General features: G+C 40.5%; 1 protein-coding gene across 2 annotated transcripts in view; it reads left to right on the plus strand.

Annotated features, from left to right (window-relative positions):
* LOC110443256 overlaps positions 1-15325 on the plus strand; it is an 85675-nt gene that overhangs the window by 10815 nt on the left and 59535 nt on the right. Inside the window, exon 1 of one of the 2 annotated variants that reach the window (XM_021487373.1) lies at positions 10894-11083. The exons of the other annotated variant lie outside the window; for it this stretch is intronic. Within the exon in view, the coding sequence (XP_021343048.1) occupies positions 10971-11083 (113 nt within the window). The 5' untranslated portion in view covers positions 10894-10970. Of the gene's footprint in view, positions 1-10893; positions 11084-15325 lie in introns of those variants that run through there. 2 annotated transcript variants of the gene reach the window in all.

Consider the following 15325-nt stretch of genomic DNA (forward strand, 5'->3'; position numbering starts at 1 on the left):
AAGGACGTTTGTGTTGTGTAATCTGGGATGTTTGTACGCAAGGAAGTTTGTGCTGTGTAATCTGGGATGTTTGTACGCAAGGAAGTTTGTGTTACCGTATGTCATCTGTGTATCGCATTGTAACTATGTTTGTATTTGTATTGTCTGTGTACTATTGCATGTCAACTTTGCGTGTGTGTGACATAGTTTTTTTTTTTGTGTTACATGTGTGAAATATTGTAAGTTAACTCTATGTTTCTGTCAGTGTGTTACATTTAACTGTGTTATCTTTGTTTGACTCTATAAATATATTGTACAGTATCTATTGATCCGTGTGCTGCCTGTGTGTGACATTGTGTGTTCTCTGTGCGTCACTGTATTATCTATTGATCTGTGTGCTGTCTGTGTGTGGTATTGTGTGTTCTCTGTGCGTCACTGTATTATCTATTGATCTGTGTGCTGTCTGTGTGTGGTATTGTGTGTTCTCTGTGCGTCACTGTATTATCTATTGATCTGTGTGCTGTCTGTGTGTGGTATTGTGTGTTCTCTGTGCGTCACTGTATTATCTATTGATCTGTGTGCTGTCTGTGTGTGGTATTGTGTGTTCTCTGTGCGTCACTGTATTATCTATTGATCTGTGTGCTGTCTGTGTGTGGTATTGTGTGTTCTCTGTGCGTCACTGTATTATCTATTGATCTGTGTGCTGTCTGTGTGTGGTATTGTGTGTTCTCTGTGCGTCACTGTATTATCTATTGATCTGTGTGCTGTCTGTGTGTGGTATTGTGTGTTCTCTGTGCGTCACTGTATTATCTATTGATCTGTGTGCTGTCTGTGTGTGGTATTGTGTGTTCTCTGTGCGTCACTGTATTATCTATTGATCTGTGTGCTGTCTGTGTGTGGTATTGTGTGTTCTCTGTGCGTCACTGTATTATCTATTGATCTGTGTGCTGTCTGTGTGTGGTATTGTGTGTTCTCTGTGCGTCACTGTATTATCTATTGATCTGTGTGCTGTCTGTGTGTGGTATTGTGTGTTCTCTGTGCGTCACTGTATTATCTATTGATCTGTGTGCTGTCTGTGTGTGGTATTGTGTGTTCTCTGTGCGTCACTGTATTATCTATTGATCTGTGTGCTGTCTGTGTGTGGTATTGTGTGTTCTCTGTGCGTCACTGTATTATCTATTGATCTGTGTGCTGTCTGTGTGTGGTATTGTGTGTTCTCTGTGCGTCACTGTATTATCTATTGATCTGTGTGCTGTCTGTGTGTGGTATTGTGTGTTCTCTGTGCGTCACTGTATTATCTATTGATCTGTGTGCTGTCTGTGTGTGGTATTGTGTGTTCTCTGTGCGTCACTGTATTATCTATTGATCTGTGTGCTGTCTGTGTGTGGTATTGTGTGTTCTCTGTGCGTCACTGTATTATCTATTGATCTGTGTGCTGTCTGTGTGTGGTATTGTGTGTTCTCTGTGCGTCACTGTATTATCTATTGATCTGTGTGCTGTCTGTGTGTGGTATTGTGTGTTCTCTGTGCGTCACTGTATTATCTATTGATCTGTGTGCTGTCTGTGTGTGGTATTGTGTGTTCTCTGTGCGTCACTGTATTATCTATTGATCTGTGTGCTGTCTGTGTGTGGTATTGTGTGTTCTCTGTGCGTCACTGTATTATCTATTGATCTGTGTGCTGTCTGTGTGTGGTATTGTGTGTTCTCTGTGCGTCACTGTATTATCTATTGATCTGTGTGCTGTCTGTGTGTGGTATTGTGTGTTCTCTGTGCGTCACTGTATTATCTATTGATCTGTGTGCTGTCTGTGTGTGGTATTGTGTGTTCTCTGTGCGTCACTGTATTATCTATTGATCTGTGTGCTGTCTGTGTGTGGTATTGTGTGTTCTCTGTGCGTCACTGTATTATCTATTGATCTGTGTGCTGTCTGTGTGTGGTATTGTGTGTTCTCTGTGCGTCACTGTATTATCTATTGATCTGTGTGCTGTCTGTGTGTGGTATTGTGTGTTCTCTGTGCGTCACTGTATTATCTATTGATCTGTGTGCTGTCTGTGTGTGGTATTGTGTGTTCTCTGTGCGTCACTGTATTATCTATTGATCTGTGTGCTGTCTGTGTGTGGTATTGTGTGTTCTCTGTGCGTCACTGTATTATCTATTGATCTGTGTGCTGTCTGTGTGTGGTATTGTGTGTTCTCTGTGCGTCACTGTATTATCTATTGATCTGTGTGCTGTCTGTGTGTGGTATTGTGTGTTCTCTGTGCGTCACTGTATTATCTATTGATCTGTGTGCTGTCTGTGTGTGGTATTGTGTGTTCTCTGTGCGTCACTGTATTATCTATTGATCTGTGTGCTGTCTGTGTGTGGTATTGTGTGTTCTCTGTGCGTCACTGTATTATCTATTGATCTGTGTGCTGTCTGTGTGTGGTATTGTGTGTTCTCTGTGCGTCACTGTATTATCTATTGATCTGTGTGCTGTCTGTGTGTGGTATTGTGTGTTCTCTGTGCGTCACTGTATTATCTATTGATCTGTGTGCTGTCTGTGTGTGGTATTGTGTGTTCTCTGTGCGTCACTGTATTATCTATTGATCTGTGTGCTGTCTGTGTGTGGTATTGTGTGTTCTCTGTGCGTCACTGTATTATCTATTGATCTGTGTGCTGTCTGTGTGTGGTATTGTGTGTTCTCTGTGCGTCACTGTATTATCTATTGATCTGTGTGCTGTCTGTGTGTGGTATTGTGTGTTCTCTGTGCGTCACTGTATTATCTATTGATCTGTGTGCTGTCTGTGTGTGGTATTGTGTGTTCTCTGTGCGTCACTGTATTATCTATTGATCTGTGTGCTGTCTGTGTGTGACATTGTGTGTTCTCTGTGCGTCACTGTAATATCTATTGATCTGTGTGCTGTCTGTGTGTGACATTGTGTGTTCTCTGTGCGTCACTGTAATATCTATTGATCTATGTGCTGTCTGTGTGTGACATTGTGTGTTCTCTGTGTGTCATTGTATTATCTATTGATCTATGTGGTCTTTGTGTAACATTATGTTCCGTTAATCTGTATGTTATAGTGTACTCGATATATCCAATGTATAAGCTGAGTTACAGAGGAATTTTTAACATTGGATTTTATGTTTTTAATGAGTATGTCAATCTTGGTTTACTGACCAATGAAATTCGGAGACATTTCGTTGATACAGCTGAATTGATAGATATTCCTGTCGTCCTATGAACATTGAGTTGATACCATTAAGTACAACACAGTATGATTGCCGACCACGTTGAGGTGCGATACAAAGAAATAGCAGCATTTTTACGCAAACTGACTAGACAGCATGCATTCTATAAATTATTAGATAATCCCCCTTACCCATATGTCTCCAACATTAAAACCCTGTAAATACCGTGGGATGCAAACTAATTCTTTTAACTTGAACACTGTTTGTCAATTGTACATGTTTATTAGCGTTCAAGGACATTCTACGGTGGCTGGTCTCGGAGATTAAAATTATATTATTGTTACGATTATTTTTAAAGTATTGAGATTACAAAATCTAACTACCACATCTCGGTAAAAAGAATTGATGTAACCAAGAACTGATCTCGTTTAAACTAGATAAAATATACATTGTACTTTGACAAACTAAATCAGCTACCATTTTATCCAAGTTCAGTGTCGGGAAATTGAAGTTAAAAATACGTAGTTTAATGTACATTAGTGATCTCGTTATCACATCTTTATGTATTGCCAAAAACGCCATTAACGTCAACGGTATGCAAACAGTGCCTGGTGAATGCACATTGCACATCAAGCGCACTAAGTTGTGTATATATTATTACTAGGGAATCCAGTTTGCATCTGAGATATAGAGATGTTCATATAATGTTTTCAGAAATGTATAAAATTGTCAGGTCGTCTCCCCCGGGTCAGGCCGTCTCCCCTTAGGTCAGGCCGTCTCCCCCGGGTCAGGTCGTCTCCCCCGGGTCAGGTCGTCTCCCCCGGGTCAGGTCGTCTCCCCCCGGGTCAGGTCGTCTCTCTAGGGTAAGGTCGTCTCCCCAGCGCAAGGTTGTCTCCCCGGGTCAGGTCGTCTCCCCCCGGGTCAGGTCGTCTCTCTAGGGTAAGGTCGTCCCCCCAGCGCAAGGTTGTCTCCCCGGGTCAGGGCGTCTCCCCCCGGGTCAGGTCGTCTCTCTTGGGTAAGGTCGTCTCCCCAGCGTAAGGTCGTTTCCCCGGGTCAGGTCGTCACCCTCTAGGCCAGGTCGTCTCCCAAGGGCAAGGTCGTCTCCCCCGGGTCAGGTCGTCTCCCCAGGGTAAGGTCGTCTCCCCCTGGCTCAGGTCGTATTTCAATGGTAGGATCCCCCCTCCCTAGGTCAGGTCGTCTCTCCAGGGTAAGGTCGTCTCCCCCTGGCTCAGGTCGTATTTCAATGGTAGGATCCCCCCTCCCTAGGTCAGGTCGTCTCTCCAGGGCAAGGTCATCTCCCCCGGGTCAGATCGTCTCCCCAGGGTAAGGTCGTCTCTCCAGGGTAAGATCGTCTTCCCCTGGGTCAGGTTCTTGTATCCTTCCGTGCATTGGGTGATAGAATTTTCTCGTTGACACCTTACTGATTCAAGTCATCAAGTTTCCCTGTAGGTCTGATCTGGTACGTGTTATAGTGATTACAAATATAAAAGAGGTCCTTCCTCCGGTAAACTACTCCTTCCAGAACTGTCCATCGCACGCAGGGAAATAGACGACCAGTATGCAGTAAATGTCGATTGTCTATTGCCAAATAACCAATAAATCGTTGGGAAACAAATAAGCATACTAATACCATTGCCAACAAAGTACGTGAAGCTACATTATCAAATAAATGTAAGGAATAACTTCGAGGCTGATTAGGAGAATAAAGGAGCCCCTGGGGACTCAATGAGGATTTCCTCATGGTTTTCAGAAGTGTCATAGCTTTCTCCTTCATCGTTTGATATATAACTGTGTTTTCTGTTAGTTACATTGCCTTAGTCTATAGTATGTATGGGGCTGTGTATCGTGTCGGTAACATTGGACAGGCAGTGACTGTCTGTCAGTTGGTTGGTTGGTTGGTTGAAGGGTTTTGCGCCTACATGAATCCGTCCTTACGGGTTTCATCTCACTGACTGTCAGGTAAGTCCGGCTCCCTTATACACAGGTGAAGCACCACGTGTTGGGTGTCCATTGTTAGACCCAGCGTCCACCACAGTCCGAACTGACCATGAACCTACACTCTACAGTAAACACGGGAAGGTGTTAAAAGCAACTTTGTCGGGAACAATGAGCAATGCCGACACAAGCCGGTTACCTTGAGGCATATTTTGTCGCTGTGCTAAGCCAAGATTCAAAAGCCCCAGGAAATAGTGTACTTAAGGCCAAATCCACACCGGGTGGTTGACGGCATCTCACCAGTACCCACGGCCACTAATGAGCAATTCAATACCCCACTCGATTAAATTTGAACGAGAGATTATGTTGACAGAAAAGCTTGGGAACAGACTGACCTTAGTCTGCATTGCTCTCCAAATTGTTGACACTTATACCGAGATTCAATGTCTTTATTGACAATTCGAATAAGCGCTATATAATTATACACCGTTTCGGTGTGGCGTGGACACCGAAGGGTCGACAGTTTGCTCAGCATAGACTCGAATTAAACGTACTTACCAGAAACTGCAAATATAGGTGATCTACCCATGGGAAAACCGAGGCGAAAGTGTTTTAACGGGAAGTTCATAATTACCAGAGACCGGTATGCTAGTAATTCGAACACTATATATATATAATGGTGGTTTATATGAGGCCCGGTTGAATCATCGGTACATTTAGCTACTGTTGGTGTATAGCGGGTCCTGGCCGGGGTAGTGTTCAGGTATGACCGGGTACAACAAAATGGACAAAGCGATATAAATACTTTATTCAGATTTAGAATTGCATGTCAATGTGATTGTATTGCGTCTCACGACAGTTCTGTCAGTATAGTCAAACTCAGTGCTGGGCTCTATGGAAAGTCAATATATCACAAGCTTGTTCGGTTCACACTTAAACTGTTGGCATAGAACTGAAGCGTTCTTTTGTGAGGCAGACATTCTTTCTTTGGGGCTTTATGGAGCGACTAACAGAATTGAAAACCAGGTGATGTGTGGTAGGGAAAATGGTGTCCTAGTTGTACCAGACTTATCATTCTACGAATAATAATGAAATAACACGTACACATGTACGTACAATAGCAATGTCTACCTAATTACTATTTTTTCTCTTATTTTGTGTGTGTTTATGTGTGGAGGCCTGAGAGGACCTTGCTGGTATGGCTTTCCCCAACCCTTGGAAACCTCAGGATTCCCAGGCGTTCTAATTATTTTGTATGATTTGCTGTTAACGAGACCATTCTTTCTGTATTTACTAAACTAATTCAAGATTCATTAACTTCTCTCTTCATCTCTGTAGTTAACTGATGTATTTATGTGCATTTAAGTATCAATTAATAATACTTGATTTGTATTTTGATTACACTGTACATTTTTGTAACTCTTCAATTTGGAAGAAATAAAGAAATAATAATGTTACTTATATGTTGATCGGATAATTTCCATAACAACTGACTCACGTGAACTGAACCCAGTTAAATTTGTATTATAAAGTAATTAGAAACAATATAATTAACGTCATTACAGTTACTTCAGTTTTTGTGCTATAGTTTTACAATTTAACCTTATAAATCCAGATGTTTCAAAATACTTTTAAAGGACAAAATCTCTATCTGTCACGGTGTTGCAGAACGCTACCTATACGAGCTGGTCGTAAGTAAAGATGAGGTTTGTTCGGAGTAATTAAAGCCTCGTCTATCTTCTCTGGTATTACAAAAGTATACTAGGTCTAAAAATAATGTGCAAGACAGTTGAGTCTGGTGTCATACTGGAATAGTTGTTCATTGTTAAAAACCAAACGTTAATGCTGATATCCCTGTACACCAGAGGTGTCAGTACAATTGTTGACATGTCCGTGAACGCCCACCTTTTCACCAACAGGGAGGGGTGTTCCCAGTTCCAACCAACAGAGAGGGGGTGTTCTCAGGGGGTGATCCCAGTTCCCACCAGCAGGGAGGGGGTGTTCTCAGGGAGTGTTCTCATTTCCCACCAACAGGGAGGGGGTGTTCCCAGTTCCCACCAGCAGGGAGGGGGTGTTCTCAGGGGGTGTTCTCATTTCCCACCAACAGGGAGGGGGTGTTCCCAGTTTCCACCAGCAGGGAGGGGGTGTTCTCAGGGGGTGTTCCCAGTTCCCACCAACAGGGAGGGGGTGTTCCCAGTTCCCACCAACAGGGAGGGGGTGTTCTCAGGGGGTGTTCTCAGTTCCCACCAACAGGGAGGGAGTGTTCTCAGTTCCCTCACTTTTTAGAGAACATAGAAAAGTGTTGATATAGGAAGACAATGTTCAAAGAGATGTTGGTTTGGTGTTCTTATAATATTAAATTCCTGTGAGCTCTGTACACGTATTAAAGTGATATTATTCTGTACTGGTATATATAATATATATTCCTGTGAGCTCTGTACACGTATTAAAGTGAGATTATTCTGTACTGGTATATATAATATATATATTCCTGTGGGCTCTGTACACGTATTACAGTGAGATTATTCTGTACTGGTATATATAATATATATTCCTGTGAGCCCTGTACACGTATTAAAGTGAGATTATTCTGTACTTGTATATATAATATATATATTCCTGTGAGCTCTAGATCTGTACACGTATTAAAGTGAGATTATTCTGTACTGGTATATATAATATATATTCCTGTGAGCTCTGTACACGTATTAAAGTGATAATATTCTGTACTGGTATACATCATATATATATTCCTGTGGGCTCTGTACACGTATTATAGTGAGATTATTCTGTACTGGTATATTCCTGTGAGCTCTGTACATGTATTTCAATGAGAGCATCCCCTCTAGGTATGTTTTTAATCTGTACATGTCTTTCTCAGAGATATTTTCGCGTGCCCGTTCACTTGTCTCAGGTGAAAGAGATTTTCGCGTGCCCCGTTCATTTGTCTCAGGTGGAAGAGATTTTCGCGTGTCCCGTTCACCTGTCTCAGGTGAGTAAACAAGCAGACAGACACCAGTGAAGCTTAAGTCTCATCTATAATGCACACTCCATGATTGTTGTCGATTGTTGTCGCTGTAAAGCTGTTATGGCCCGCACTTCCTGAAGGCCGTTGCTATGATTGGCTGGTAATCGATAACGTTTCTGGTGGTGGCATATTAAGTTGTATAGTTCCACATATACGTCTTTGGTTCCGCGTATTTGACGATGGTGGACAATTTTCACGATCAATATGTTCACCTGTGATAATTTCACCTATAATGCTTTCGGGTTTCATGATTATCTTTTTCCGATTGATCACAGGTGTGGCGTGCAACCCAGTCTCAGATATTCTGCACGTTATCAACTGTCCGACGGATATTCATGAACGTTATTCAGCGACAATTTCAGTGCAGCGAATGAGGCTTTGCCATGTTTAACACCAGAAATGGAAATTTTTCTCATTATTCATGAGTCATAACATTCAGAATGGATTCAAACCGACAGACATATATATAAACTTCCCAACAAGTGTCGTGAATTGAGAACAACACAAATAAGTCTATGATATAGAAAAACCTATGGGACCACTTGGTACGCTACTCAACAGTTTGCCGACTAATCTCAAACCCAACACAGTTGAAGGTTTTCGTTACCGACCTGTCCTAGCGATACGTACAGCAGCTAAATGTGTTCCATCGAATGCTACTTCGTTCATGTATTAGTCTGTATTGTTTTACTACATTTTGGTGGTGTATCATGACACTTTTAATATCAGAAATAACACTGCATTTTTGCAGTACTTTTGACTGACCTTGACTTACCGGAAAGGTGTAGATGAACTCATACGATTCCGGGGCGAAACCAGGTTTTTCTGTACTTGTGTATGGTGTCAGTCATGTCGCCTGGCGTCAGTTCCATAAACGTATGGAGGTCACCAACGATCCAGCGAGATAGAACATGTGGACGGATACCTGATATTTGAAAATCAGGTCATAATGCCAACCGTATAATGTTGTCTACGTAGATTGAAGCGTGTCCGATAGAACACCCTGACAAGTATTTATGTAGTAAATTGGTGACGAGGACCAATCTTACCGGAATGTTAGGGCACTTAGAACGTGCTTTTTATTCCAAATTAACTCACACATCAGTAGGACCTACCGTGGAGACTAAATTGTTTTAAGAAATCGATTGTACTCTATACTCTACCTGTGTTAGACATTTACGTTAAGCCAGTTCTAATGTATGCATACAGATGATTTGATTACAGGTTTTGAGAAAAAAGCACATGTCATAGCTATGTTAATGCCTCGTGAAGTTTGTTATGTAATTTTTACAACTATGACATGTCTTCAGCTGGTCCCTGTCATCTTTACGCCTAGACAGATATTTCTAGTGACCATATTTTCCTGTAATTTGAAAGTTTATAAGGAATTGAATGGAATACAAATGGTTAAAACATGTATTGATTAAAGATAAACCAGAAAAAACAAGTACTGTATATCTAAACTGGCAGAAATCCGCATTCGCTCCTCTGGAAAGCTGTCTCTGATGTTGTTTCGTGATTTAGGTAAAGGCTACCTATGCGACTGACTGGCGAGCTCATATTGCGGGCGCTTCTTCGTCAATCGTGTGTCATTATAGATATCAGACAAGATAAACAGATGAGTAGGCCTTTTAGTTTTAGGACTTTGTCGTCAAAAATAATGTCATATCAGATCGTCTCGTGTGTTATTTCATAAAGGCATAACATTCCTGTTACGTATTTTCTCTTGTAATTCTCTTTTTGTGTAATGTACGATTATCCTTTAACAATGACCTAAAATTGGTTTTAAATGTATCATATTACTGGGGTCTCGTACAGTACTTACAACGACCATATTTCTAATTACCATTGGTGTGTGTGGGTGTTGGGTGGGGGTGGTGGGGGGATTGGCTTGATATCAATAAAAGAATCACTGTTTTGTTCAGGTCAGCAAAGTTTTTTACTTGCAGTAACAAGATTCTCTGATTAAGTAGGGAAACATTACACGAAAGAATTAAAAAATAGCACACGTAATTCTTGTACTATTTGGTTACGAAGTATCGCTGCATCAGCCCGTGTACCAACAGACACAAGTACACTCAGCAATCAGTTGCAATAGAATGGGTAAGCTCGTCACCTCGGTAATGATATACCGCTTTCTTTGGGTTGTAAATGGATTTCCATAGCTCAATATATGGGCTTCTTACAATGGTGTGAATTGTTTAAGGGAGCTGTTCCGAGATTGGTATCTCTCCCTCCCGGTAATGAGTGCCTCTCGTACAGACTCAAAGAGAATCAGTACAGGGCGTGCTCGATTTAAACGCCCACTCGTTTACACACAATACAGCAGTATGTTTAAATAAAATTTGAAGTTTACTTTTTGAAAGACGCTTTCAAACACGAGTTTATTGGAGTAGGGAGACACCTTCGTCTTGATCAAATAAATCCATAGCGAGTCCATTTACACCCCACCCTTCTCTCTACCAGAAATTCCAAGGCTCCTGATTCCACAAGCGAACATAGTTGTATGCATATTTATGTTTGGCGACATCTTAACTGTATGATCAAGCTTCGGAACTATCATGATGATCATCTGTATCTTATAAAACAGATATCACGTTTATAGATATTTTTGTGAACGAGGCTCCAGATTTAGGGTAGTTTTTTTCTTTCTTCATGGATGGTCAGATTTAGCTTTAATAATTCGTGGAACGAATGTGGCTTCTTTTAATGCACACAGGTGTTTACAATTACGTTCATAAGTTAAACGTACACAAAACCGGATAAACACGAATGTGCGCATCCTATAATGGGTTACAGTCTGGTAATTACTAGTATAGGATACGAGTAAGCAGAGAGTTGTCTATTGTTGATGTAGATGAAGATAGATGTACTGGACATGGTCGATTTCTGTACACTGGTCAGTGACCTTTATCATTGTGAACTTGAGGAAGTGATGCGGACCGTCGGGAGCAGTCTGTGGGGGCTGACGTACGTATCCTGACTGAATTATCGTATTCTAGCCTTCAAACTGTCTTAGGTGTCTATATAATATAGCTAAACTGGAATTTCAGTATTATAAAGGATTTTAGATTTAGAGTGACATGTATCAATTATTCCCCAAGAGAATGGGTATTAGAAAATGATGCAAAACTGATAAACGTTATACTGTATACAAAACGTCTGACAGCATATATTAAACATACCCATCATATGCTGTCTATATTAGATCCGCGATTTCTGTGTTGTAATGGGGAACTATATTTAGTAAAATAAATATTGTCCCGATATTTGTTGTTTCAAAAACATTTCCTATCTTATACACACTTTTCAATATGCACTTTTGAAGAATTCATACACGTATTTTGATTATAATTCTTACTGTATATGATAACTTGGTGTTTATAAGAATATTAACGACAACGCCTTTTACCGCTTTCGATGTCTTCCTATGTTTTGGCGTCTCATCAATTCGTGTTGCCTTTTTGAGTCGACTTTGAGGTCGGATTTTGCGGGTGTGTGTCGATGATGTGGCACTTCTACCTGTTTTATGACGCAGTCAGTTTTTTCCTAAACATATATTATGAACCGTTGAATCTAAAATGAATCATTTATATTTTCATCGGTAATTTTTGTCAAGCGAATATCGGAAATCAACAAACTCTGTCTACTTCATAAGCCTGAAGAATTCTTACTTTACTGAATAAAGCCTGTCTTACTTCACCCTATCAGTTTGAGTAACTTGACCGAGTAAGCTTGTCTTACTTTACCGAATAAAGCGTTCTTACTTTACTGAATAAAGCTTGTCTTACTCCACTGAATAAAGCTTGTCTTACTTTACTGAATAGAGCCTGTCTTACTTCACCCTATCAGTTTGACTAACTTCACCGAGTAAGCTTGTCTTACTTTACCGAATAAAGCGTTCTTACTTTACTGAATAAAGCTTGTCTTATTTCACTGAATAAAGCTTGTCTTACTTCACCCTATCAGTTTGAGTAACTTCACCGAGTAAGCTTGTCTTACTTTACTGAATAAAGCCTGTCTTACTTCACTGAATAAAGCTTGTCTTACTTTACTGAATAAAGCTTGTCTTACTTCACTGAATAAAGCTTGTCTTACTTCACCCTATCAGTTTGAGCAACTTCACCGAGTAAGCTTGTCTTACTTTACTGAATAAAGCTTTCTTACTCTACTGAATAAAGCTTGTCTTACTTCACCCTATCAGTTTGATCAACTTCACCGAGTAAGCTTGTCTTACTTTACCGAATAAAGCTTGTCTTACTTCACTGAATAAAGCTTGCCTTACTTTACTGAATAAAGCTTGTCTTACTTTACTGAATGAAGCTTGTCTTACTTCACTGAATAAAGCTTGCCTTACTTTACTGAATAAAGCTTGTCTTACTTCACCCTATGAGTTTGAGTAACTTCACCGAGTAAACATGTCTTACTTTACTGAATAAAGCTTTCTTACTTTACTGAATAAAGCTTGTCTTACTTCACTGAATAAAGCTTGTCTTACTTCACCCTCTCCGTTTGAGCAACTTCACCGAGTAAGCTTGTCTTACTTTACTGAATAAATCCTGTCTTACTTCACCCTATCAGTTTGAGTAACTTCACCGAGTAAGCTTGTCTTACTTTACTGAATAAAGCTTTCTTACTTTACTGAATAAAGCTTGTCTTACTTCACCCTATCAGTTTGAGTAACTTCACTGAGTAAGCTTGTCTTACTTTACTGAATAAAGCCTGTCTTACTTCACCCTATCAGTTTGAGTTACTTCACCGAGTAAGCGTATCTTACTTTACTGAATAAAGCTTGTCTTACTTCACCCATTATGAATTATTTTCATATTATCAATACGCTTTTTCATCGCAATAATGATTTTTTCCAAACAGTATTTGTATCAAAGTTCTTCTATTTCAAAGACTTTACTCGGGTGTTCATCCCCGCCTGCCTGAAGTCAACTCATTGATATGTATTTCAATAATCACAAGTAACCTCATAATGTACTGAGGTACATAGTACTACAGCGACCGTCTTTTCTGATGTGTTATTTAAACAGAGCATCTGTCAAACAAAAACACTTCTAATAGAAGCTTACATTGACATAAAAATCTTTATTTGATGAATACCATAGCGATCTCTATCTTAAAGGTTCGCGAAACCTGAAACCTATAACTTAAATAGCATTAAACAGCGACCATCAGATCACTAGTATCCAAATAATCTTACAGGGGTAAACTGTGACCAATAGTCTAAACAAATGTCACTTTTATTCACCTTTTTTAAAATGGAACACATATTACGCATACAAACTTAATTCAGCGAATACAATATAGCACAAACGATTGACAATTGATGGATGGATGTCCTATTATCATGTAACGAATGTGACCCTTGACCTGATCATTCCATATGCTTGAAAATTAATATTACTAATAATTCAATACTACCTTGGTATCCTTGCATTTCTGTTTAATATGGCCAGCGTGATATTCTGTAATGTCATCTGTAGGTGTAAATACATGTATGTATGTATAAAATACTGCAACGGTTTGATTAATTTTGCATATATATTATGTTGATGTAGTCATGCACAGCACGTAGTGGTAAGTCACCATAACAATCTTGAATACAACTCCTAATTACTCTGGACCTACGTAAACCTCGGCGTCTAGACCGGTCTGGTTTATCGCCCATGTCTCGATCGGTGCACCGTTTATTGTCAATAATCAAAGTGACTGTTCTTTTCACGGCGGTGTTCTCTTAGATAAATGTTTAAGATTTCAAGCGACGCACCTTGACACAAATTAACATAATACTGTATGCAACGTTCACAACAAATACCTCTGTACGCAAAACGTTCCCTTCTTTAAGCTCATACAAAAGTTATACATAAACATACACCAAAATATGAATTTTCGTTATTTTTCATCTGATGAAAAAGAACTAAGCTTCTCAAAATACACCTGTATACTCCTTAAATAATCCACAACGCTTGTATCACATTGCGTATTAGAAAAATACTTCCAATGTCAACTACCCATCACAATATAATTACCATAACCGATCGCCCAACCCACCAAACCCTCGGTTCGGTCGGTTAAAACGGCTCAAAGATGTGGCGAACAGGTACCTCACATAGAGAGGCTGATTGGAGGGCCAGGTCATTGCCGTCACATACTATGTACGGACGACATACAGAAACTGTATAGGAGACAGAGTGACACTATGTACGGACGACATACAGGAACTGTCTAGGAGGACAAAGGGACAGTATGTACGAACTACATACAGAAACTGTGTAGGGGACAGAGTGACACTATGTACGGACGATATACAGAAACTGTCTAGGAGGACAGAGTGACACTATGTACGGACGCTATGTACGAACTACATACAGAAACTGTGTAGGGGACAGAGTGACACTATGTACGGATGACATACAGAAACTGTCTAGGAAGACAGAGTGAAACTGTGTACGGACGACATACAGTAACTGTCTAGGGGACAGAGTGACACTATGCACGGACGACATACAGAAACTGTCTAGGAGGGCAGAGTGAAACTGTGTACGGACGACATACAGGAACTGTCTAGGAGGACAGAGTGACACTATGTACGAACTACATACAGAAACTGTCTAGGGGACAGAGTGACACTATGTACGGACGACATACAGAAACTGTCTAGGAGGACAGAGTGAAACTGTGTACGGACGACATACAGGAACTGTCTAGGGGACAGAGTGACACTATGTACGGACGACATACAGAAAATGTCTAGGGGACAGAGAGACACTATGTACGGACGACATACAGAAAATGTCTAGGAGGACAGAGAGACACTATGTACGGACGACATACAGAAAATGTCTAGGAGGACAGAGAGACACTATGTACGGACGACATACAGAAACTGTCTAGGAAGACAGAGAGACACTATGTACGGACTACATACAGGAAATGTCTAGGAGGACAGAGAGACACTATGTACGGACGACATACAGAAACTGTCTAGGAGGACAGAGTGACACTATGTACGGACGATATACAGAAACTGTCTAGGAGGACAGAGTGACACTATGTACGGACGACATACAGGAACTGTCTAGGAGGACAGAGTGACACTATGTACGGACGACATACAGGAACTGTCTAGGAGGACAGAGTGACACTATGTACGGACGACATACAGGAACTGTCTAGGAGGACAGAGTGACACTATGTACGGAC

Source organism: Mizuhopecten yessoensis, unplaced genomic scaffold, assembly GCF_002113885.1.
Source record: "Mizuhopecten yessoensis strain PY_sf001 unplaced genomic scaffold, ASM211388v2 scaffold1957, whole genome shotgun sequence".
Taxonomy (NCBI): Eukaryota; Metazoa; Mollusca; class Bivalvia; order Pectinida; family Pectinidae; genus Mizuhopecten; species Mizuhopecten yessoensis.